Below are 25,427 nucleotides of genomic sequence, written 5' to 3'. Positions count from 1 at the left end.
TTGTTATCAACAGGAAATTAATTTTATTTTAAATCCAAGGGGCCACAACAAATAAGGAGACTCCTACCCTTGGCTGGCAAACTTAGGTGGTGGCCAAGAAGGTTGGGAAGAGGACGACAGCAAAGGTACGGGTAGGAACGCGTCCAAACAAAACGAGGGAGGGGGGGGGAGGGGGAGAGAGGAAGAAGCCCTCTTCACTCTGGCGCAGCCTCCATCAAATACCCGTTCTCTGGAGCAAGATACCCATCACCTCCTTCAGACTCCATGTACATGTCTCGGCTTTCGTTGCCCAGACCCTCCAGCCCGTTGTCCTGGCCGCCACCCCCCCCACCTCGGGCCTCATCCCTGCCCCGTTCACCACCCCGCTCCCCCCGCTTGTGCTCGCGATCCCGGTCTCGGTCGCGGTCCCGGCGCCGCTCCCGTTCGCTCCGGTGGCTCCGACGTCGTTCCCGGTCTCGATCCCGGCCCTTCTCCTCTGGACCGTCAGGGCCGTCAGGACCCAGCTCCCCAGGAGGCCCGTCATCAGGCGGCGCATCACCAGCCTCAGAGGGCTCCGCCATGTCGCCACCGCCTCCGCCACCACGTAGCTCCTCCTTGCGCTCCCGCTCGCGTCGTGCCCGCTCCCGGCTCCGGCTACTTCGCCGCTTCCGTTCCCGGTCCTTGTCCTTGCTACGCTCCCTGGATCGCCTCCGCTCCTCCTTGTCGCGACTCCGTGAGCGCCGCCGCCGGTCCCGAGAGCGGGAGCGTCGCCGTTCTCGCTCCTTGTCTCTCTCGCGGCTTCGTTCCCTGCGCTCCCGCTCGCGGTCCCGGTCCCGGTCCCTGTGGGGAAGCGGGGAGGGGCCGGGCCTGGATGAGGTGGGCAGAGGTTTGTGGCGGGGCTCCCCCACGTGACCGCCCGCATCCCAGGAAACCAGCTGCCCAATCTTACCTCTCATCGTAGCGGGAAGTATCATCCCGGCCCGAATGCCGGATGTTCACGTCGGCCCCGCCTCTTCTGGTACCACCGAGGCCACCTCCTGGAGCGGGGGCGGGCGGAGAAAGGGTCAGTCCAAACAGGGCACTCAGGGAAGGGAGACGAGGCGCACCAAAGAGCAAAAGGCAGGCCTGCAACCGCCAGTGGCGGGTGCGCTTTAACAGGACAGCTGTGTTCACACACTTGAGGCCTTTCCCCAAGCGCCAGCTGGTCAACACCTGCACTCAGACTCCAAAGCGCACCCTTAACCTCCAAGTCCACACAGCCTCCCAAACCCCTTCTGCTCAGCTGCCTCCTGACACGACGCCAAGCTAGAAACCTAACTCAAAAACGTGGTCGGCCTCAAATCCTCCAACAGTTTCCCACTGCCTTTACTCCAAAATCTCCATCAAGCGGCCTCCAGAAGCTGGCCACTGATTCTTCATTTTCGGGGTGCTTTTCAACCCCCTCATACTCTCTGTCTCCGTCTCCTTTCTGCCCCACTTTGGGGGATCATTCACTGCTCCCCTTGGGGGTCTGCTCTTCCCTGTCCGGTTAACTTACTCCCCCTTTACGGGTCCTCCTGAACACCATTTCCACCGCAGGCCTTCCCGAACCTACCCCACTGCCCGGTTCCCCACCATTTACTCACGGACTGAATACATTTCCTTCCTAAAACTTCAGGTGGCGCTTCACAGTGCACACGCCCCTGTGAGCAGGGAACTCCTGCCTCTCCAGACTGTTATGCACCGTGAAAGTCAGGACTAGGTCTGGATTTGCTGTCACCAGCATGTAACTAAGTGTCTACGCACAGTAGTCAAAGGACAACTAAGGAGCAACGGCGCCTTCTTCGGATGGCAAAGCAAACCCAGAGAGTCACTTGCCCACACGGGGACTTGGCAACGAAGGTGCAGAACTGGGACAGGACTCCTGGCCGACTCCAGAAGCTGCCCTCTTGTGCACCGTTCCGCACCACACAGACCGGAAGCAAGCTTCAGTGAGGCGGGCCGGAGTTCCACGAAAGCAAAGGACTTCCAGCAGTGCCGGGTGAAAACAGGCAAAGGATGCTCGGAGAGCAAACATTCTAACAGGCACAGGCAACTGACCGGGCATCTGGAACGTCACAGGTATGATGCAGAACAGACTTGTGTCTTCAACTGTCAGGTCACAACCCAGCAATGGATCACATCACCAATTAGATGGGTTGCAACCAACACACATTAAAAAAAATAAAAGGCACCTGGATGGCTTAGTCGGTAAAGCATCCGACTTAAGCTCAGGTATTCTGTGGGTTGCATTCTGTGGGTTGGAGCCCCTCATCCGGCTCTGTGCTGACAACTCAAGAGCCCGGAGTCTGCTTCAGATCCTGTGTCTCCCTCTCTCTGCCCCTCCCCCACTTATTCTCTCCCGGTCAAAAATAAACATTATAAAAAAATTTTTTTAATAAACAAAAAACAGGGGCGCCTGGGTGCCTCAATCGGTCGAGCGACCGACTTCGGCTCAGGTCATGATCTCACAGTTTGTGAGTTCAAGCCCCATGTCGGGTTCTGTGCTGACAGCTCAGAGCCTGGAGCCTGCTTCGGATTTTGTGTCTCCCTCTCTCTCTGCCCCTCCCCCACTCATGCTCTGTCTCAGAAATAAACATTAAAAAAAAAATAGTAGTAATAATAATAATAATAAACAAAAAACAAAGTAAAGCAACAGAATATAAAATACTAGTATAGACTGTCTGTAAAAAAGGTAATTTCTGGGGGAGCCTGGGTGCCTTAGTTAAGCATCCAACTCTTGATTTCAGCTCAGGTCACAGTCTTGCGGTTCGTGAATTCGGGCCCCACATCCGGCTCTGTGCAGATAGTGTGGAGTCTGCCTGTGACTCTCTGTCCCTCCTCCATACTCGCTCTCTCAAAAATAAACATAAAAAAAAAAAGTAATTTCTGTTCATAAAACTTTTGTTTGGGTTATAATTTTGCATGTATAACATGCTGGGTCAGGAAGTACTAGGTACTGCTATCGCAAAACTTGAATGCCAACTGACCTAGAAGATTCTGGGATTCCGGGATTCTACCAGAACAGGAAACAGCACTCTGAAGAACTCACTCCACCCCAGAGAAATGAGGGCAAGATAAAAACCGATCTGTTGTTCAGAGACCCAGCAGTTGAATGTGTGGTCTCTGTCACACAGCCAAGTTCAGGGTGAGAAGAGTGGGCGGGAAGGCAGGATTAAGAGCAGAGTACTGATCCATCCAACAGGTCTACCCAAGAAGGACCATCTTCTTGGACAACTGTCACTCACCCTCAAAGAAGTAGGTCCTTAACAGGCATGTTTGGATGGCAACACCTCGGACCCAGGTCCAGGCCCAAGGCTGAGCCACTGAGATCCACCCACCCCAAAACACAGAGACTCAGTCAAGACTGAGTATAAAGCAGGACACACACTGGGCCAGTGCAGGGAAACACAGAAGAGATCAGTCTGCACAGATAGCAGGCAAGACAGAAGCAAGCTGCAGTGACACCAGAGGTGGCTCCTGGCAACTTTAAGGTCTGGCTACCAGGTCCCCTTCAGGTCAACTGGCATCACACATCTTTGGGCTCCAAAGGATCCGTGGGATTCTCAATCAACAAGGGTCCTCTGTGCTTTAAAATCCTCAAATGTCGGGGCGCCTGGGTGGCGCAGTCGGTTAAGCGTCCGACTTCAGCCAGGTCACCATCTCGCGGTCCGGGAGTTCGAGCCCCGCGTCAGGCTCTGGGCTGATGGCTCAGAGCCTGGAGCCTGTTTCTGATTCTGTGTCTCCCTCTCTCTCTGCCCCTCCCCCGTTCATGCTCTGTCTCTCTCTGTCCCAAAAATAAATAAACGTTGAAAAAAAAAAAAATTTTTAAATCCTCAAATGTATTTCTGATACCTGCAACCAAACTGACCTTGACCGACACTGTGAATGACAATTAGAGACGGACAAAGACCGTCATATACATATGCCTTGCTCTTGACTAAAACACATGGTAAAGGTGCCTGGGTGGCTCAGTCAGTTAAACATCCAACGCCTGATCTCGGCTCAGGTCACGATCTTATGATTCGTGGGACTGAGCCCCGTGTCTGGCTGGGTGCCGACAACATGCAGCCTGCTTGGGATTCTCTCCTTCCCTCAGCCCCCCCACCCCCCGCCCCATGCACATGGCTCTCTCTCCCTCTCAAAAGAAATAAACATTAAAAAAAATTAGAGTAAAAACATGGGGGGCGCCTGGGTGGCTCAGTCGGTTAAGCATCTGACTTTGGCTCAGGTTATGATCTCATAGTTCTTGAGTTTGAGCCCCATGTCGGGCTCTGTGCTGACAGCTCAGAGCCCAGAGACGCTTTGGATTCTGTGTCTCCCTCTCTCTCTGTCCCTCCCCTGCTGGTATTCTCTCTCTCTCTCTCTCTCTCTCTCTCTCTCAAAAATAAACAAAAAGATTAAAAAAAAAGGAAAAATATGGTAAACAGGCATTTGCTGAACCAACGTATCAACAGACAAGCAAGAGCAAAGAGTCAGTGGATGAGAGGGTGACATTTACAACCCTACCAGGGGCTCCTTGCCAAGCTGGGCATCTGGTATGCTGAGCTTGGTGAACTCTGAGGTGACCCCCACTTTCCAGGATAAGGAGAACGAGGCACAAAGAGAGGAAGTCCACCAACTAGAGAGTAACCCAGAACAGGAAGACAGCCCTCAGGAATGATGACGGTGATGAGAGACAAGCTGGAGAGAGGAAGGAAAGACGTGAGCAGCCAGGCAGGCAGAAAGTGGCAGGGAATGCAGAAGGGATGCAGGCCCGCCGGGGCCCAGCCCACACAGGGAGCGCTCACCTAGCCGCCGGGGCCGCCAGCCCTTCACGGTTCGGCCCCTCTCCACGTCCACAAGGACCCTCCTGCCGTCAATCTTCTTGCCATCTGCGTGCTTGTAAGCGGCTGCAACAGACGTGGGGGAGGGGGGGAGGGGGAAAGAGTCCCCAGAGGGTCCTCTAGTCAGGACAGGGCCCGGCTCTGTGGCATCCCCACCCCCATGTCCCCATCAAGGCACTCTGTGCGCAGGCGCACACACACACACACACACGCGCGCGCGCGCGCACACACACACACGCAAGCACACGCCCACCAGACAGCCAGGCAACTGACAGCCAGACTGACCCTCTCCCAAACCAGGAGGGGCCTGCTCCATCTTGGAACTTGTTCATCACCCCCCAATTGCTACTGGGGGGAGCAGGACCACCCCAACCACCACCCGCCCACCTGGGCTGCCAAGCCCTGCCTACTCCCACCCGACAGAGCAGCCCCCTCCTGTCCAGGCGGCCAAAGTCGCTGCAAAGAAACTGAAGGTTAACTTAAGGTTGGACTCTGCTGTGGGGGAGGGCTCCTCCACAACCCCAGGCATGCACCCTAAAACATCGTGCTGGGGGAGGAGGCCCAGCTGGGCCGCGCTGCACCCCAGTTCACACCGTTTTATTTTTTATTTTTTTTGTGTTTTGGGGGACGGAGGTGAGTGTGGGGGGAACAGACATCAGAACAGAAAATGAACCAGAAAAGGGTGGGAGAAATCTTCAGGAGATGGCAGGGAGCAGAAGGGTGGGGTTACGGTGCTCCCAGGGGGCCTGGAGGGGCCCCCTACAGCAGGTGGGGGAGAGGGAAAGTGGAGGGAGGCATGGGAGGCGTGCGGTGCTCCTCACAATTCCTGCCTTACCTGAGCCGACTGACTGCCACCCAATCCCAGCCCCCGTCCCATCTCTCCCTCCACAGCCCCTATTCAACAAACGCTGGGAGGCCAACCCCAGCCTGAGCCTGCCGGGCAGAGCGAGGAGTAGAGGGGGAGATTCGGGGTGAGGCATGTTCCTGCTCTTGGGCAGGGCACAGCAATGGGCAGGCCCAACCCAGGGCCTGTCTCACACGGGCGTCGGGAAGGCCAAAAAAGTCCGTTTCCCACCCCCAGCCCTGGCCTAGGGAGTTGTCCTCAACCAACCACAATACCCTGCCCCGCCCCAGCCCGCTCCCCCCCAAATAACAACCAGAGGAAGAGAAAAAGGTGCCATTTACCGATGCCGGCCTTGCGGGTGTCCAAACCGAGCGGGATGGGGGGGGCTCGGCAACTCCTGGGGGCCTGGCGAGGAGGCGGGCTTCCCGGGGGGGGACACGGGACCGCTTACCTGGAGCCCCCAAGCTTACCTGAGCACGCGCACAGACCCCACACCCACCACCATGGGGTCAGCTAAAGCTACAGGGAGGGAAGTGGGGGGGTTCTAGGGAGCCAGTGGAGAGGGAGAGGAACCACGTCTCCTGCACCACCTGGAGGCAGGCAGAGGAAGTGGCGGACCCCAAAGAAACCTCATGGAGGCCTTGAAAGAGGGGGAGACAAGGATTAACATCAAGTCTAGGAGCTGGTAAAGTCCCGGGACTATCTTATTGCATTTAAGAAGGCGGCTGGGGAGGCCTCAGAGAACCTGTGCGCCCTCACCTTTCCCGGTCAAGTCCACGCTAAACTAGGCACACGCCCCGCCCCCTCGCAGCACATAGAAGGACTTTTCCAACTCGAGTTCCACACTCCCTCCCGCCACCTGCAGGTCAAAGGCTGGCACCCAAAGGGGCAGCCTCAAGGGGTCCAGGAGATGGCGTGCAGCCCAGGATCTGAGGAGGAGGGGCCGCTCGGCCCCCGAACCCAGAGGAGGGTAGTGGGGGGACGGGAGTGAAGGACCGGGAACACAGTCAGGCAAAGGAACCCTGCTCTGGTTCAGTGTCCCAAACCCCGGAAGAAGCCCAACCCAGGAGTACCAGCAAAGAAACCACGTGACATGTGTGCTTCTAGGCTCGTCTTTCTCTCCCTCTCTTAGGTCTCTATAGACAGCGGAAGGGTTTTAAGTAGAATCTACGACACCTTCAGCCCCTGGCAGCCTGTCACTTGGTCCCTCCCACACTCCAATCCCCAATTCCGTGCACTCTGCAGAGCCGCTGGGCACCACGGCCCTTAGGTAGGCCTCGACCAGGAGAAGGCAGACAGAAAAGGGGCACAGCACCCTGAATCTAGCAACCAGAAAGATTCTCCAGGGCCACCACAGTGACAGCCCCACAGAAGCACGGGGGCAGGGAGCAAAGGATTGAAGGGTTCCGTGCGGAGCCCTCCCCCCAGTGCGTCCTGTCTTCGGCATTCCTGTAACCTTCCCACTGACGCCATGAAGCCAGGTTAAGTCAGGGGCTGGGTGGAGCCCAACTGGAGAGGCCAGACGCCTTTCCCATCAGGCTCCGTCCTTCCCTTCCTGGGACCGACAAGATTACCAGAGAGCCTGTGGACTGGGGGCAGGGGTGGCAGGAGGGACAAAGGGCACCCAAACAAGGAAAGGGTTCCGGGTGCGGGGAGGCTGAGGGGGCGACTGGGGATGGGAGGAGGGAGGCCTCACTGCTCCTGCACTGCCTGGCTAAGCTGGGCTAGTGTGCGGTGCTGAGTGATCTTACCCATGATACAAACCCTTATACCAACCATACACTGAGGTGTTGTAAGGGGAGCGTAAGCATCAGCTGCAAGCCAGCTGCGTGGTGGCTGCAGTGACAATAAGAACAGTCAATTAATACGGCGGCCCCTGGACACGCCGCAGCCCTGCCCGCCCCCGCCCACCCATCCCGGCCCATGTGGACGCCGCCGCGGCCTCAAAGGGGGCTTTGGAGATGTGGGGGCAGGCGCCGAACACGCCTACAGGCCCACTGCCCGCTGAGGAACAGGGTGGGGGGCCAGGGGTGGGGAGGCGGAGGGTCGGGTGGCCCAGCCCCAGTTCTGCTGGGGGGAAGAGAGGGCAGGTTCAAAGGCCAGTCCTCATTCTGACCTAGCCACCCCCACTTCTGGTGGGGGGAATGGGGAGAGGCTCCCCGAACACCCGACCCCTCCCCCCCACGTCCAGCTGGCCCCAGCTCCCACCCAGTTCCCTCCTTGCCCCTGAGGTTCAACGTGTGACACTTACCTCCCCAGGTTCACACACACACACACGTTGTGGGGGATTTTGGTTTTTGTTTTTTAAAAAACACGTATATAAAAAAAAAAAAGATATATCAGAAACAGAGGGAGGAGGAGAAGAGACATCGCTAATGTCAGGTTTGGCAGGGCAGGGGTTGGGGACAGACGACAGGAAGGGGCTGGGCAGCAGAGAAGAGAGAGGGTCAGAGGGCAGGGCTCAGGCCAGAGGTACTCACAGTGCATGTCTCGCTCATGTTCGTACTCGATGAAGGCATAGCCACGGGGCTTTCCTGACCGCTTGCTGTAGACCATGTGTATCTGACGGAGGCAGCCGGTGGGGGGCGGCACAGAGATTAGTTCTCAGACAAGGAAATCCCACCCTTTCAACCACAGAGGCGGCCTACGCCAGCGACAGATGCCTCACACCCTGTCCCCGTCCCTGAGAGCCCCAGGTGACTAATGCCCTCCCAGCACCGGGCTCAGCAGTGGACACGCACACTGATCTCAAGCCCTCACTACTGCTCAGAGCGCTCAGGGGACTTTTCGATGAAATCGAGGCCCGCCAGTTAAACACAGAGCCTTGCTCCACAACAGCAATCGGCACACGCTTCTACATCTTCCCTAAAGGGCCAGACGGCAGATACTTCCAGTTCCATGGACCTGACAGTCTCTGTCCCGACTACCCGCCTCTGCCTCACAGCCAACGGGAGCCGCAGACAACGGTAAACAAACGGGCTTGGCTAGTTACCACTTCTTAATTTTACTCCTGCTACCCAAAATCCCCTGCGAGGAAGTACAGTCAGAATGGAAAGGCAGCCCATGGACTCTGAAGCCCTGAAATGATGGGATGCATCCTTGGGGCCAGGAACCAGCCTTCTCCCTCCACACCCCGCCACCAAATCCCTTTCCAATTCAAATAACCCCCCGCCCCAGTCCACTCACTCTTTTGATGGGTCCGTACACCTCAAACTCTCTCCGGAGCTTGGATTCTGTTGTGTCATAGTTCTACCAGGAGACAGACAGACACAAAGTTAAGTGGGAGAAATTAACCATCCCCAAGCCCTCAGAACATTCCAGGACCTAGCCTACTGTCCTTTGTCCCACACCCAAGCTCTCAGCAGCCCAGGGTTTTGGCTTCTCTGGGGCTCCAGGGCTGGGAAGCTGGGGACTCACCACTCTAGCCACAAAGAGAGTCTTGAAGGCATCACCCTGAGCATTGGGATCATTGTGAGGGTCCCCTGTACAGAAGAAAAGAATGTATAAGTAGAAAATATCAACAGTCACACACAGCAAGAAAGATGGACAGACAGAGATCCATTAGAATAAAATTGCTGGTGACCTGGAGACCTTGGACACGCTCCGTTTTCCAGTTTCCCTGGGGCACAGCAGCCTTTATCTCAGTAACCAGTTTAGGTTGATGGGGGAAGGGGACAGGCTGACCTCAAGCTGACACTGGATGGGGGCCAGGAGTCTGAACACCATTTCAGACCTACGTATGTTAAAGCCCCAGCCCCTTGCAGGTGAAGGCTGGGCATCCAGAGGCAGCCTGACCACTCCAGGTGCCAGGCTCCCTCCCTCAGCTGCAGGGCCATGCTGCCACCCAACGACACGGCTTGCACCTACAGCCCTCAGGAAAACCTGAGCTCAAAGGCTGGGAGAGAGCCTAGCAGTGTCCACCTGCTTTCTGCCCCATGACCTCTGTGCCCCAGGGAGAAACCCAGGCCTGGTGCTGGAGCGCACGAAATGCTCAACAGGCGCTTACTCCCAACCCTCCTACCACGAGGCCACTGAGGAACAACCATCTCCACAGAAAGGAGCCAAAACCTATTACAAAACCAATTCCTGGGGGGATCCTGGTGGGTCAGGCCTGGGAAGAAGTCCTTTTCACCAACTACAGAGGCCCAAGCACACACAGCGGTCCTCGACTCCTGCCAGGGTCCCAACGGCACCCCGACCACTTCAGAGCAAAGGCGGTTCTTCCATGTGACACGACACAGCACAACCCTTAGAATGACATGCTGTATCCCAGGAGAATGTAAAAAAATGAACGTTAATAATTTATTGAACACATAATTAGGCCCAGACACTGCCGCACGCTGAAAATGAATCCTCATTCTGCAAACGGAAACTAAGCCAACCCCCGAAGCATGGAAGAGGAAAAGTGTCAGAGCGGCAAAGAGGCCAAGCCCGGCTTTACGTCCCAGCCCAACCTCACAGCCCCGGTGTTCTAACTACCAAGCTCCATACTGAACACCTACACACCAGCTTCTCAGGATGACAGCCTGGGTGCTGCAAGAAGCCAGAGAAATAAAGCTGCAGATCTGAGGAGGCTAGGCTGCGAACACAAGCGAAACTCAAGATGACTTCAGGGAATGTATTACAAACCAGAGAACTGAGCCTAACTACTTGGAAAGTGACGGTGGCCTTTGAAGACAACGCCATCTTTGCGCCTACCCCCTTCAGTTCCTCACCATCCCTCATCCTTCTGTGTCGTAGTTTTCTGTGCCCCGGTATCTCGATCTACACCGACCGCTCTCGTCCGTTCATCCAACAGGTATCTGTGCAGTGCTGGCGAGTTCCCGGAACCGTCGTACGGAGCCAGGGATTCAGCGGCGCACAAGACAAAACACAGCCCCGTCCTCTCGAAGCTCAGATACTCATGCGGGGAGGCCGACAGCAAACTCGGTGAGGAAGTCATCTGGTTCCATCACACAGTGACAGACCCAGGGTGAAGAGTTGTAATGGGCAGGTCAGGAAAGGCCTCACCAGGATGAGGACATCTGACTGAAGACCTGAAACCATCACAGCTGCAACGGGAAACGCATCTGCCAAACCTAGGCAGCAGGTGGCCTAACAGGCGGGGTAGGAATGCTAAGGCTACAATGGTTGCAGGGGATGGGGGAGAGGACCAAGGCCAAACAGCAGAGACCTGAAACTTCCTGACGTGCCGTGGAGGTGCCCGGCAGCATCCAAGGGACACCGCAGAACTCCCTGCGGTTCTTGCTTACTCAAGGGGTTGCCCTTGAGGGTGGCCAAAGGCAAAAACTAGTGCAGCCGAGCCGAGAACACCCATGTGTCTGCAAAAAGAAGATATCAGCAGGAAGAGGGCAGCAGAGAACTGAAGCCGGTCAGCAGCTCACCAGTTGGTGCACTTGTGTGCACAAACTCAGGGAACTCCCGTGCTGGCACCTCTGCCCTTGGAAAACCCCTGGTTAAAGGGATTATCTAGGTAGCAACCCCGAGCAGGAGCCTGAAGAAACGCCCTATGGAGCCGGGAAGCCTGTTTAGGCTTTCAGATGGTAGAAAAAGTATTTCGAAATTCTCGGCTCTTGGGAAGTATACTGCCCTCAACGAGCCCCGGGTTTCCTGATCTTAAAAATGGGAGTAATAACCCCCCGCCACACTTGGAAGCTGGGAGAAGTCAACGGTATGAAGTACACCAATTGCTTAACAAGGGACAAGGTCCCCTCGAATGGTAGCTGCTACCGGTGACAAGGCAGAGCCAACTTCTGTAGTTGGAGATGGAGGCTCTTAGGGCCATGAAAACCCTAACGTACTTGACCTGTTTTTTTTTTTTTCTTTCCAGTTATGCAGAAGTTCAAACACTGAGGGAAGCAGAGAAGAATGAAGCCCTATGAACTAGCTTCAATTATCAACACATGGCCATGTTTGCTTCATCTGTACCCCCATCCCACCAAAGTATTTTAAATCAAACACCAGACATAGCATTGCAGTCTCTAACAAAGAATTTTAAAGAAATCATCACCACCCTACTCTTACTAGACCTTAAAAGGTTAAGGTCAGCTCCTTAACCCGAAACCCAGGGTTCAAATGTACTCCGTTATTTCCAAAACTGGACTTTTAAAGTTAGTTGTTTTTTTTTTTTTTTTTAACGCTTATTTAAAAAGAACGGGGGGGGGGGGGGGGGGGGAGACATAGATCTGAAGCTGACGGAACAGAGCCTGATGCAGGACTCTGTACCCACAAACCATGATATCAAGACCTGAGCCAAAGTTGGACATTTAACTGACTGAGCCACCCAGGTGCCCCAATGCAGTTACCTCATTTAAATCAGGATCCAAACAAGCATACACATCACTTGCTTGACCGATCTTTTGATTCTTTAATCGTTTTTGGTCCACTCCCTGCCCTTTTTCTCCTTGTCATTTATTTGTTAAAGAAATTGAGTTACAACTTTGTTTTATACCATTTCCCACATCCTGAATTCGACCAACTACATCTTTATGATGTCGTTTAACCTACCAAGATCCCATTCTTAAAAGTGTGGAAGATAAGTTCTAACGGGAGAAAAGATTTATCCAAGGCCACCTGGCAGTTAAGCAGCAGGATCGGGGTTACAACGCACTAGGGTCAGACTGCAAGGCCTGTGCCCTACAATGCAACCAAGACTCCCCAAATTAACTGCCGACAATTCTGTGTGCCGAGCCCTAGAGCAGCTGGGGCCAAGGTGGTGAGCAAATCGCGTCCAAACGCTGCTCTCTTAGAGCAGCTGTGAACCCACAGCGTAGAGATGGAGATGATCCTCAAATCTCCCCTGCAGACCAAAGCGACCAACCTGTAGCAGGACTCGGGGCTTTCAGCGCACAAGGTGACTTGACCTGAGCAAGGAAGTCACGAAAGGCTTCCTTGAGAAGTGACAGCTGAACAGGGATACAAAGAGCTGTTACACATAAACCAAGGTGTCATCAGAGACTGGGGGAACAGCCTGGGCAAAAGCCCAATGCCAAGGGACGTTCCAACAAGAACGAGGCATGAGAAGAGGCCGCTGTAGCTCGAGAGGGAAGGAAGCACAGTGCACAACAAGTTTGAAACAGTGGGCAGGAAAGAGACTTTCATCTTTAAGCTGAGAGCAAAAGGAAGCTGTTAGCAGAAAATGATACAAAGTTGTACTTTAAAAAGACCCAAAGAACTTGGTGGAGACAGGCACGCAGGTAATCAGACGGTTACTGTGTGTCCAAAGCAAGAGAAAACCTGAGTGGTGACACATATGGAGCGAAGGGTCAGATCTGGGACATTCAGAGAGTAACAGGACAGGTGGTGGTGACGAACCGGAGAAAGGAGTAAAGAAAGTGTTAAAAACAAACTGGGTGGCAACAACAGAGAGCATGACTAGCAAGGCTACATGGCGATGTTCCAGGGAAGAAAACATCCAAGGAGACCAGGTGGGAAGAGGAAATTCCGAATGCGGTTTGAACACAGGGTCTGAGAAAGGACAGGAAGGCAGCTCTGGTGAGTCACTGCTCAGAGAGCTCTCGGCTGGTATCAGGCCTTTAGATGCTTGGCATCTGCATAAGAGCCCTGAGGAAACATGCCGCTCCAGGGAATAAGGTCCAAAATGACACGATTCACCAGCCTCACAGGAGCTGAAAGAAAGACCGAGTCTTCCAACTACAACATCCTTACTCCAACAAGAAAGGGCCACTTGAGACCAACGTGACCCTCTGTGAGTCTGGTTAATGACTACGACTATAACGGATCTGTCCTGCAGCCCAGGACACCCAGCTGGTTGTGGGAGTCTCCCTGAGTGCACTCCCCCGTACAGTGTGCGGCCCGAGGTACCAGGCCTCCCTTCCCACCAACCCTGACCCCACGCTGTACTTCTAAATCCTAAACCAAACACAGTGTTTGGCCAACTTTGCGGGCTAAAACCCCCACCTTCCCAAATTAGAGTCCTGGGTTGGATTAGCCGGAGAGAAATGCAAGAAGGTTTGAAGAAAAAGAGATGGGAAAAGAAGAGAGACTTACACATTTTTAGCTCTGTCTCCACTTCCTGCTGTCGCCGCTCAATTTTTTCCCGTCTCTGTCGGGAAAAAGGTGGACAACTGAATGAGGAAAAAAGTGCCCTGATGTCAGGGAACATCCTGGAGAGAAAATGGCAAAACGACATGTGGCCAAAAGATGAAAATTACATACCTTCCTCTCCATGCGTTCCTCCCGGGTTTCTGCTCGAGTTGGGGGAGGGGCATCTCGAGGGTCCTGGAAATAAGAAGACAGGTGACAGGGTGGGAGGGACAGGGGGAAATTGCAAGGGACACCCATCCAGAAAACAACACGGGCCTCAGCCACTCACACACAAACAAGCAAACACGGACAGTTCCCAGGCCAGTGGAGGTGGGGAGTGGCATCAAAACCTGGTCCACAGACCAGTGCTACCCACAAACTGTTCCCAGTCTGTGACCAGAAAAGTAGACAAATCAGAAGAATTCAGAAACTTCTACAGCAACCTGATAGAGCAGTTTTATGCCTGCTGATATTAACAAAAACTCGATCTTGGGGCGCCTGGGTGGCTCAGTCGGTTGAGCATCTGACTTCGGCTCAGGTCATGATCTCACAGTCTGTGAGTTCGAGCCCTGCGTCGGGCTCTGCGCCTGACAGTGTACAGTCTGCCTGGGACTCTCTCTCTGCCCCTCCCCCGCTCATGCTCTGTCTCTCTCTCTGTCAAAAATAAACAGACATTAAAAAAAAACTGAAAACAAAAACAAAAACAAACAACTCGATCTTGGGGCATCTGGATGGCTCAGTCGGTTGAGCATCCGACTTCGGCTTAGGTCATGATCTCATGGTTCATGAGTTCTAGCCCCACACTGGGCTCTGTGCTGACACCTCAGCGCCTGGAGTCTGCTTCAGACTTTGTGTCTCCCTGTCTCTCTGTCCCTCCCCTGCTTGTGTGTGCGTGCTCTCTCCTCTCAAAAATAAATATGTTCAAAAGATAAACAAATAAAAACTTGATCTTTTATTCTGTGGTCTTTCTTTAAAGATACGAGAAAAAATCAGAATGATCCCTTCGTGTTTACCAAAAACCCCAATATGCAAAAGATTTGTCCGTTACCATAGACAGAGATCGGGACCAGGGCTGATGCCCAAGAAGAGGACAGTGCAGTTCAGAAGCAATGACTGGACCCCTCCTGAGGGCCAGGGCAGTTCCTGAAGATCTCCCCAGCCACTCATTAAACGGTAACTGCCACATGGCCACATCATCAAAGACGCCACTGGCCTGTAGCCATTAAATTAGTTTAATTAGCTAATAACACTTCCCAGTACCGGTTCACCGAGGGTGGCAAATCCTACTAAAGAGCCAACCTTCTGTTATCTCTCCACTAACTTCTGCCCTGCAGCTTCCTCCACCTTCACGGCCCTTTCTTACTTGAGGCCAGAACTTCCCGCTTCTGACTTCTGGCTGTGTGCCAGCATTTCTCAGGTGTGTTCTGATGCACCTTAGAAGGTGGATGTTGTCAGGCCAGTTTTACCAACGACAAAAACAGAGGCCCAAGTTACATATTTGTGTTTTCCCTGCAGTTGCATAGCCGACATCCTCAAGCCCACACGAACATCATCCTATCAACAACAAAACTGGTCAACGCAGTAACACCGACGTTTTGCTGACTGGTTGGTGCCCAGCCCTGTAATAAGTGTCGCAGTTAATTCCCCACCAACACCGTGAGGAAAATACTACTATCCCCTGGCAAAAAATGCAGAAATCAAGTAAGAGAACACACCATTTGCCCAAGGTCACATGGCTGATAAATGGCGTGCCAAGGACTGCCTGACCCCAGAACCTGAATCCTCAGCTGCTACTTACTGAATTTTCACAAAAACCCTACAAGGAAGCATTATCAACCCCATTTAAGACAGAGAAGCTGAGAATCAGAAAGAGTAAGTCCCCCGCCTAAATCACACAGAAAGTGTCCAGAAACTGGACCCTCAAATCCAGCTCCCCGGCCTCAGAACCCAAACCACTAAGAGTCTGCTCAGCGAACTCACCTCAAACTCTCGGATGTAGGGCGCAATGCCACAGTAAGGTTGATTGTGGTGTTTCTCATGTGGCAGTTTCTCCAAGGGTGGCAGGTATGGGATAGGGTCACGGGGAGCAAAGAGGGCCAAAAGGTTGGGTGGCAGGAACTGGGTCATCTTGCCAAGTCTGAGGGAGGAAGGACGGCCTTAGGTTAGGGTGACCGGGAGAGTCGAAGCCCCTATAATCCCGGGACTCCCAAGAAGAAAAAGAAAGAGGAGTAAGATCTCAGTATTAAAGCGGGTCCTGGAAGAACACGGAATGATCGTATGGCTCACGGCAAAGAACTAAATCTGAATGAGAAATATAAAGTTCACGGGGGAAGGCTGTGAGAGGGCGAGGCAAGGCTGGTAAGGGCAGCAATGACTGAAAAAGAGTTTACGAGGAGTTAAAGTCTCAGGATCCCGAGCAAGGAGCCGTGGGGCTGGGAGGTTCCCTGCGAGCGTGTGGGGGGCTCAACGATCCTTACGAGGGAGGTCCAAACCAATGGCGGCTGGTGGTCCCACACCTTGGAGAACAGGCTATGGGGGCGAGAATCACACAGGAAGTCTCCGATCAAGGGAAGAATCTGGTAAGCAACAAGCCCCTCGAGCTGGGGGCTTGTGGGTAATAAATGCAGGCCCCCAAAGGCGAAAGGAATTATGGGTAAGGGTCCAGGGCGCCGCGGAGACGAGGAAGAAAAAAAAAGCAACACACCGCAAGGGCCTGTGGGTAAGGGGCCGCGGGAGAGCTGTGGGAAGAGGGCCTCGGTGCCCAGAGGAGTCTGGGTAAGGGGTCCGGAAAGGTCCTGCGGCGGTGGCGCGGGAAGGGGGCCCGGCCGCGGGGAAAAGGCTAGGGCCCACCGCAGGGGTTTGTGGGTAGCGGCTCCGCACCCGGTAAGGCCACTCAGTCTCACTCACCCGCCGCGCGGCGCCCTCCTCGGCCTGGAGACGGTCCGGGGGCTCGCGGCGGTTGCGGCGGCCCCTCAGCAGCAGGGACTCCCGCTCTCGCTTCGACTACGGCGGCGCCCGCGTCGGTCTCCGTCAGTCGCCCGCCCAGCGCGCGCACCAGGCCGCTGCTCACGAGCCCGCGCGGCCTCGGCTCGCGACAGGGGCAAGGGGCGGAGCCAGCCTCAAATCCCTCCGCCGGCCGCGCTGCGCACGCGCGGCGCGATCCAGCACGACCCACACACAGGGACCTGGCGGCGCCGCGGGGACTGCGCATGCGCAAAGTCACTTCCCCGCCCACGGGCACCTTAAACTCCTTTGCCGCGGCTGGCTGCAGGCCGCAGTGCGCACGCGGGTACCGCACCAAACCCCAGCCCCCACCACCTTTCGCTTTCGGCTCCAACCGCCTCCTTGCGCGAGACTCCTCGATGCTCCGCCCCTTTCCCTAACACACTTCCCGGATCTTGTACGCATGCGAATGTTGTGTGTACAACTAAATACCCCTCCGCCGCCTGGCAAAGAGGCAAAGAGTCCGTACGTGAATGGTGTTACGTTGATGTCTAACCTGTTAAATCATAACTGTTCATTCAGCACCTAGTGTAATGCTAGGCGTTGCTTGGGCTCTGAAGATATATAGCACGTGACTAATAGTCTTTTTCTTCTTGGAGCTTACGTTGTACTGGGGAGATGATAAAGGCATTTAAAAAGAATAAATTGTGGGGGGGGGGGAGAATAAATTGGGGGTTGTGGCCAACACAATAAAGAAAAATAGGGCAGGGGTGCCTGGGTGGCTCAGTCCATTAAGCATCCGCTCAGGTCATGATCTCGGATTTGTGAGTTCGCCCCGCATCTGGCTGTGCTAACAGCACAGAGCCCGGAGGCTGATTCAGATTCTGTGTTTCCCTCTCTCTCAGCTCCCCCCCCCCCGCCCCCACTCTGTGTGTGTCTCTCAAAAATAAACATGAAAAATTAAAAAAAAATACTAATAATCCTGGGGCACCTGGGCGGCTCAGTCTGTTGAGCTTCTGACTTCCGCTAAGGTCAAGATCTCACAGTTTTGAGAGATGGACCCCCACATCAGGCTCTCTGCTTGTCTCCCTGTCAGTGCAGAGCCCACTTCGGAACTTCTGCCCACCCCCCCACCCGCCCCTCCTCCCCTCGTACTCTCCCCAAAATAAATATTTTTTAAAAATAGTAATAACCTTTATTCCTCGATCTGTAGACTGAGCAACTGGGTGATTGATGGTGCTATTTATTTACTTTTATGTTTTTATTTTATTTGTGAGAGAGAGACAGAGCACAAGCAGGGGAGGGGCAGACAGAGGGGGAGACACAGAATAGGAAGCAGGTTCCAGGCTCTGAGCTGTCAGCACAGAGCCCAATGCTGGGCTTGAACCCACAGACCATGAGATCATGACCTGAGCCGAAGTCTGACGCTTAACCAACTGAGCCACCCAGGGGCCCCGATGCTGTTGATTTAGAGAGGGGAGATGTGGGTGGAGGGGGTTATTGAGGAAGATTCACCTGTTGATCGCAGGGCTCTGGGTTTGGACATTGCAAAGATGTCTGACGCTCAGGTGCCATTGTGGCATTGGAATATATGGCAGTCACGGAGAAGTTTGGGGCTGGAACCCTAGATCTGGGAGTCTTTGGGTTAGAGATGGTATCTGGAGCCATGAGACTGAATGAACTCACCTGGGAGACAAGGGAAGCTAATATGGGGAAGACCCAGCAAAGGGGCCCAAGCAGGAGTGATTGCAAGTGTGGGAAGAAAACGTTGCCTGGGTGGCCTCAGTCAGTTAATCATCTGACTTCAGCTCAGGTCATGGTCTCACAGTTGATGGATCTGAGCTCCACGTCGGAGCTCACAGTGCGGAGCCTGCAGGGGATTCTCTCTCTCCCTCTCCCTCTTTGCCCCTCCCCCATTCGCACTCTCTCAAAATGAATAAACTTAAAAAAAAAAACTGATTAAAAAAAAAAAAAAGTAAGAAGGGCCCCTGGGTGGCTTAGTCGGTTAAGCGTCTGATTCTTGGTTTCAGCTCAGGTCATGATCTCACAGTTCCTGAGTTCGAGCCCCACAAGGGGCTCAGCACTGACAGTGCGGAACCTGCTTGGGATTCTCTCTCTCCCTCTCTCTCTCGGCCCCTCCCCTGCTCACTCTCTCTGTCTCTCTCAAAGTAAATAAACTTAAACCAATTTATTTAATTTAAAAAATTCTTGGGGCGCCTGGGTGGCTCGGTCGGTTAAACGTCCGACTTCAGCTCAGGTCATGATCTCGCGGTCCGTGAGTTCGAGCCCCGCGTCGGGCTCTGGGCTGACAGCTCAGAGCCTGGAGCCTGTTTCCGATTCTGTGTCTCCCTCTCTCTCTGCCCCTCCCCTGTCCATGCTCTGTCGCTCTCTCTCTCAAAAATAAATAAACGTTTAAAAAAAATAAAAAATAAATAAAAAATAAAAAATTCTCATGTAAGAAAAAAAAACTGGGAGACTCGGGTGTCCAGGAAGCCAAGAGGGCAAGGGCTTCAAGGAGGCAGGGTTCGAGTCCAGTGCTGCTGGGGAATGCAAAAGATCCCGGCTGAAGTCTGGCAACTGTGGGAGACCTTAACAAGGCAGTGGGAAATCCAAAGAAGACCTTTGGTGGGGAAAAGTCTTTAGAGAGGTTTTGTGGCAACAGGAGCAGAGAGAGACAGTAATACCAGAGGAGGGAGGTGAAGTCAAGGGAGATTTTGTTTAAAAAAAAAAAAAAAATAGTGGGGCGCCTGGGTGGCGCAGTCGGTTAAGCGTCCGACTTCAGCCAGGTCACGATCTCGCGGTCCGTGAGTTCGAGCCCCGCGTCGGGCTCTGGGCTGATGGCTCAGAGCCTGGAGCCTGTTTCCGATTCTGTGTCTCCCTCTCTCTCTGCCCCTCCCCCGTTCATGCTCTGTCTCTCTCTGTCCCAAAAATAAATAAACGTTGAAAAAAAAAATAAAATGAAATAAAAAAAATAAAAAAAAATAGAAAAGAGGGGTGCCTGGCTGGCTCAGTCCACAGAGCACATGACCCTTAATCTCAGGGTCATGAGTTCAAGCCCTACATTGGGTGTGGAGCCTACCAAAAAAAAAAAAAAAAAAAAGACATTAAGAAAGACCTGCGATGCAAAAAATAAAAGTCTTATGATGCAATTGTCTCCTGATGGCAAAAAAAAAAAAAAGTTAAGCGTCCACTCATCATACAACCCCAGCAAGCCTGTCCTTTTTTTTTTCTAGTTTTTTTTAATGTGTATTTATTTTTGACAGAGAGAGACAGAGTGCAAGTGGGGGAGGGGCAGAGAGAGAGGGAGACACAGAATCGGAAACAGGCTCCAGGCTCTGAGCTGTCAACACAGAGCCCGATGCGGGGCTGGAACTCATGGACTGTGAGATCACGACCTGAGCCGCAGTTGGATGCTCAACCGAGTCACCCAGGCGCCCCTATACATGGATTTCTGTTGCGGCTTTATTCATAATCACCAAAAACCGAAATGGAACTCAAATGTCTATACTGTGGCTAGGTAGACAAATGAGCATCCGTCCGTGTCTTGGAACACTACAGTCACAGACACAGGAGGAATGGGTCTTCGATGCATTTTGCCAAGCGAAGGAAGCCTGATTCACAAGGCTACACGTCGTATTTGACATTCTAGAAAAGGCAGTGCTGCAGGGACGGAGGGAGAGAAAACAGCGCAGTGGTTTCCGGGAGCCGGACGTTGGGGACCGGTTGACTAGCAAGGGCAAAGCGCAGCCTTCGAGGAGTGATGGAACGATTCTATATTTTGATTTGTACTGGCAGTGACACGACTGTATACGTTGGCCGGAACTCACAAGCATACACTGTGAAGGGTAATTTTTATTGTATGTCAAGTCCACCTCCCTAAGCCTGACTCAACAACAACAACAACAAAAAGGCTCCCCCATTCATTAATTACAGATGGAAAAAAATAATGATAGTGGAGAAACCCAGCAGATACTACGGTAACCAAGTGATCCAAATTCATGTCACCTGCGGTAAGACGTAGCCTGTGTCTACACCATATGAGGAGAAGGGAACTGCACCTCTGTCCCCGTCGAGAAAAACCCTCCATAATCGTTATCTAGTCAAGATAAACCACCAGGTAAACAAATTGAGGAACAATCTACGGTGTCATTGACCAGTATTCTCACACTTTTTGTTTTTAATGTTCATTTACTTTTGAAAGAGAGAGAGACGGAGACAGAGAGAGCACGAGCTGGAGAGGGCAGAGAGGGAGGCACAGAATCCGAAGCAGGGTCCAGGCTCCGAGCTGTCAGCACAGAGCCCGATGCGGGGCGTGAACCCACGAACTGTGAGATCATGACCTGAGCCGGAGCTGGACGGACACCCAACCAACTGAGCCACCCAGGCGCCCCTCAAAGATTTTACTTTTAGGGGCGCCTGGGTGGCCCACTCGGCTAAGCCTCTGACTTCGGCTCAGATCATGACCTCACGGTTTGTGAGTTCAAGCCCCATGTCGGCCTCTGTGCTGACAGCTCAGAGCCTGGAGCCTGCTTCGGATTATGTGTCTCCCTCTCTCTCTGCCCCTCCCCTGCTCATGCTCTCTCTCTCTCTCTCTCTCTCTCTCTCAAAAATAAATGTTAAAGAACATTAAAAAAAATATTTTATTTTTAAATAATCTCCACACCCAACTTAGGGCTCGAACTCACAACCCTGAGATCAAGAGTCACACGTTCCACCGACTGAGCAAGTCAGATGCCTTTCCCCTCCTGTCTCTCTCTTTTTTTTTTTTTAAGAATATTTATTTTTATTTTAGAGAGAGAGAGAGAGAGAGAGAGAGCAGGGGAGGGGCAGAGAGAGAGGGAGAGAGAGAATTCGAAGTAGGTTTCATGCTGTCCGCATAGAGCCCGAAGAGGGGCTCCAACTCATGAATGAACTCATGAGCCATGAGATCATGACCTGAGCTGGAAATCAAGAGTTGGATGCTTAACCGGCTGAGCCACCCAGGTGCCCCCTTTCCTCCCTCTTTAAAGCTGGCATTGTAGCATCCTTTCCATCTGACCTTGACTCCTATCCTCACATCTTCTATGCATCTGACCTTCCCACCCTCCTCTTATAAAAACCCTTAATTGGGCCCACCCAGATCATCCGGGGAATCTCCCCAACTCAAGAGCCTTGATTTCATCGCATCCACAAAGTCCCACTTTTGCCATATAAGGTCACAGATTCAAAGGTCCCTGGGATTAGGAGGTAGACATCTTTAGGGGTTCTGGTAACTTCTGTGTTTTCAGTAGAATGAGTGAGGTGATCAGCTTACTGAGGGTGAGGAGGGCCAGGGTGCTATGGGGGATTTAAGAACATAGATGGGTAACAGCCATCTTGGGGAGGCAGAGGGTATACTGATGAGGGAAACGTACCAGGGTCGCAGGCAGGGCTTGGGATGTAAGGTCCAGCCCCCGTCCAGGCCCCCCAGGGCCAGGCACAGAGTAGATGAGAGAAGGATTTACCAGAAGGATTTGGAGTTCGGCTACAACGGTGCCTTGGAGGGGGTCATAGGGCAAGGGAGTTTAAGACGTAGGAAAGTGAGGGATTTTATCGGTGGCCCATGAACAGTGGAAGCAGGAGAAAGAGGGAAGTGGGGACAAGGTGGGGGAGCCAGAGATAATGAAAAGGCAACAGGGTCGGGGCGCCTGGGTGGCTCAGTCGGTTGAGCGTCCAACTTCGGCTCAGGTCATGATCTCACAGTTCGTCGGTTCGAGCCCCGCGTCGGGCTCTGTGCTGACAGCTCGGAGCCCGGAGCCTGCTTCGGATTCTGTGTCTCGTTCTCTCTCTGCCCTCCCCCGCTCACGCTCTGTCTCTTTCAAAAATGAATAAACGTTAAAAAAAAAATTGAAAAAAGGAAACGAAAAGAGAACAGGGTCAATGTACTGTGATGTGCCGGCAGGCTCAAAAGTTTCTCAATTCAGTTGACGGGATGATAAAAACAGTTTGTTTGGAGGGCATGTCGTTACCGGCAATGACAAGGACGAGCATATGACCATGAGCACGGGTGGCACGTTGAGAGGGTAACAGATAAGGGGTGCAGAGTTTCTTTGCGGGTTACCAAAAATGTTCTCAAGTGGATTGGAGGGATGCGCAACTCTTAGGAACACGCAAAAAACCCAGCGTCACACAGGTGAAATGGGTGAATTTTATGGTATGTGAATTGCGGCTTCATAAAACTTCCGGAAAAAAAAAGAACGTAGATGGCTTGGGGTAGGCGAGAGAGCACGATGGGTGACATGATGGGCTCTGTGTACCGAGAGGCCATGATTCTGTTATCTGTTGCCACAGCGTGTCTGACAAACCACCCAAAGCCTGCGTGGTTGAAAACAACAAAGATCATTTATTACAGTCCCAGGTCTGCGACCAGGGCAGGGTTTGGAGGGGGGTGGGGGGGTGGGGGGGTGGGGGGCTGAGGGAGGTCTTACCTCTGCTCCCGGAGCATCAGCGGGGCAGGAGAACGTGGCCCTTCAAATGGCTCACTCACAAGCCTGATCTATTATCAACTGTGAGTTTAGCCTCGGCCAGGAGCCAGGAACCCAGGGTCCTCTCCACGTGGACCTCACCATCTGGCCTGGCCTGGGCAGGTGTCCCAAGGAAAAGAGTGGGGCTAAAAGTTGCCTTTTTTTTTTTTAATGTTTATTTACTTTAGAGAGAGAGAGAGAGACAAAGAGACAGAGTGCAAGCAGGGGAGGGGCAGAGAAAGAGGGAGACACTGAATCCGAAGCAGGCTCTAGGCTCTGAGCTGTCAGCACAGAGCCAGATGCGGGGCTCGAACTCAGAACCACGAGATCGTGACCTGAGCTGAAGTCGGACGCTCAACCGACTGAGCCACCCAGGCGCCCCTATGACAGTAGTTTTAGGAGGGATAGGAAGCCAGGTTCTCAAATCTTCCATGAAAGACTAGGAGTGGCCAGAAGGGAAGGGGTGAGTTCAGTAGGGAAGGATGGGAAGTGTCCGTGGATAGCTTAAGCTTCAAAAGAGCTGAGGGAGGGGGTGGCTGGCTGGCCGGGTAGAGCACAAGACCCTTGATCTTGGGGTTGTGAGTTCAAACCCCATGGTGGGCGTAGAGCTTACTTAAAAAAAAAATTAAAGGGCGCCTGGGTGGCGCAGTCGGTTAAGCCTCCGACTTCAGCCAGGTCACGATCTCCCGGTCCGTGAGTTCGAGCCCTGCGTCGGACTCTGGGCTGATGGCTCAGAGCCTGGAGCCTGTTTCTGATTCTGTGTCTCCCTCTCTCTCTGCCCCTCCCCCGTTCATGCTCTGTCTCTCTCTGTCCCAAAAATAAATAAACGTTGAAAAAAAAATCAAAAAAAAAAATTAAAAGTCAGAGGGAGGAAGAATGGTCTAGAAACGGCAAGGCGGAGCACCTGTACGTTAAGGAGGGTGTAAGGTATGAGGGTGTAAGGCATGAGGGTTTAAGGCATGGCTGCAGGGAGAAGGGTTCAGTTCACAGAGTTCAGAGACCTACAGAAAGGAGTCTCCTTGTGGGTCTCTGAGAATGACAGAGACATAGACGCAGAGAGAGGTAAGACAGAGACCCCGAAAGAGGGACACAGAAATCCAGAAGGATGGTGACATAGCTTCCCAGAAATTACACACGGAAGAGGGCCTACATTCGGAGGGAGTAACCTTAGTGCTTCTCTGCACTTGCCCAGCAGAGGGCGCGCGGGACCCCATTCCCTGGAGTCCGGGTAACCTATCCCCACCACTTCCCCCCAAGCCTATTTTTACGCGGTGTCATAGGATACCGGTGGCTGGAAGGCCATCGTCTGTCTGTCCTTTGGTCCCTTCGAGTGACCCTGCGGCATCTCCCCAGCCCACCCCCCACCTGTTCCTGGCAGGCTCGGCCTCTGTTTCCACTATCCAGGGTTACAGCTCAGGCTTCCCTGGGTCTCGGGATGTCTGACCGAGAAGACAGGGGGAGACCTCGGCGAGGGAACCGGGTGTGGGGCGCACAGGCTCACGGTTTGCAGTTGCTGGAGCGTCTCCAGGACGGGGCAACCACCAGGCCGGTGGCAGAGCCGATCTACAGTTTTAGTCAGAAAGAGATTCAGAGAGAGGACTCCAGAGACTCGGAGTCCTCCAGAGGCCCTGAGACAGAAACTCGCCATAACTCCGAAACACAGGGAAACAGACCCAAAGGGGAGCCCCCCCACCCCCGCCCCGGAAACCCAGGGACAGAGAGACACAGAGTCCTAAGAGATCATGAGAAGAGACTCCGACGGAGGGGGGAGACAGATAGCAAGGGAGACAGCGATAGTCAGACACACCCCTAAGATACAAGCGTCAAAGACGGAGATCCAGACAGACCAAGATACAGATTACTGACAGAGACCCCCAAGCACTGAGTCTTCAGAGATAACTGACCCACTGAGATACTCAAGAGATACACCCCTTGACAGACACCCAAAATGAAGACATAGCCAGACGCAGAGATGTAGAAGATAACAGAAAGAAAGACGTGGAAGTTTGTGACTTCAGCACAGGGGCTGGGCAATTCACAAAAAGAGACGAGAGACACACACGGAAACCCGGAGAGACGAGGGATAGAGGTCCCGGACGAGAGCGAAACCCAGGGAACGGGGACCCGAAAGCGGATGCGCGCGGAGAACGCAAGCTCAGCGCGGCGGCGGCTGGGGGGGGAGGGCGGGCGCCCCGGCAGAGGGCGCGCGGCCGCCCTCTGCCCCTCCAGGGTCAGGCGCCCCCTCCCCCGCGCCCTGGCCGGACGGCCGGGCTATTTTTACGCGTGGAC

General features: G+C 53.5%; 1 protein-coding gene across 5 annotated transcripts; it reads right to left on the bottom strand.

Moving 5' to 3' along the window:
* On the bottom strand, positions 1-16,828 carry SNRNP70 (small nuclear ribonucleoprotein U1 subunit 70). Of its 5 annotated transcripts, none has more exons than XM_047836166.1 (10): positions 16,621-16,828; positions 15,694-15,850; positions 13,846-13,908; positions 13,678-13,754; positions 9,085-9,149; positions 8,854-8,916; positions 8,148-8,229; positions 4,788-4,889; positions 929-1,016; positions 1-846 (listed from the first exon to the last, which is right to left on the bottom strand). In XM_047836166.1, the coding sequence occupies exons 2-10, from the start codon at positions 15,750-15,752 to the stop codon at positions 195-197; spliced, it is 1,251 nt and encodes a 416-aa protein (XP_047692122.1). In that variant the 5' UTR covers positions 15,753-15,850; positions 16,621-16,828; the 3' UTR covers positions 1-194. The 5 variants fall into 5 exon arrangements, with proteins under 5 accessions (XP_047692122.1, XP_047692121.1, XP_047692119.1 ...); XM_047836165.1 differs by having other exon boundaries at positions 1-819; positions 13,678-13,732; positions 16,621-16,827; XM_047836163.1 differs by having other exon boundaries at positions 13,678-13,732; positions 16,621-16,826.
* Between the last annotated feature and the right edge of the window lie 8,599 nt (positions 16,829-25,427).

Source organism: Prionailurus viverrinus, chromosome E2 (assembly GCF_022837055.1).
Source record: "Prionailurus viverrinus isolate Anna chromosome E2, UM_Priviv_1.0, whole genome shotgun sequence".
NCBI classification, from domain to species: Eukaryota; Metazoa; Chordata; class Mammalia; order Carnivora; family Felidae; genus Prionailurus; species Prionailurus viverrinus.
The sequence above is the reverse complement of the archived record's forward strand: the minus strand, read 5'-3'. Positions and strand labels throughout refer to the sequence as shown.

Coding starts and splice junctions, on each gene's coding strand:
- SNRNP70 (XM_047836163.1), bottom strand. CDS start 15,840: ATGACCCAGTTCCTGCCACCCAACCTTTTGGCCCTCTTTGCTCCCCGT. Junction 8,230..8,853: donor TGTACGGACCCATCAAAAGA/GTGAGTGGACTG, acceptor TGCCTCCGTCAG/ATACACATGGTCTACAGCAA. Junction 847..928: donor ACTTCCCGCTACGATGAGAG/GTAAGATTGGGC, acceptor CACCTCATCCAG/GCCCGGCCCCTCCCCGCTTC.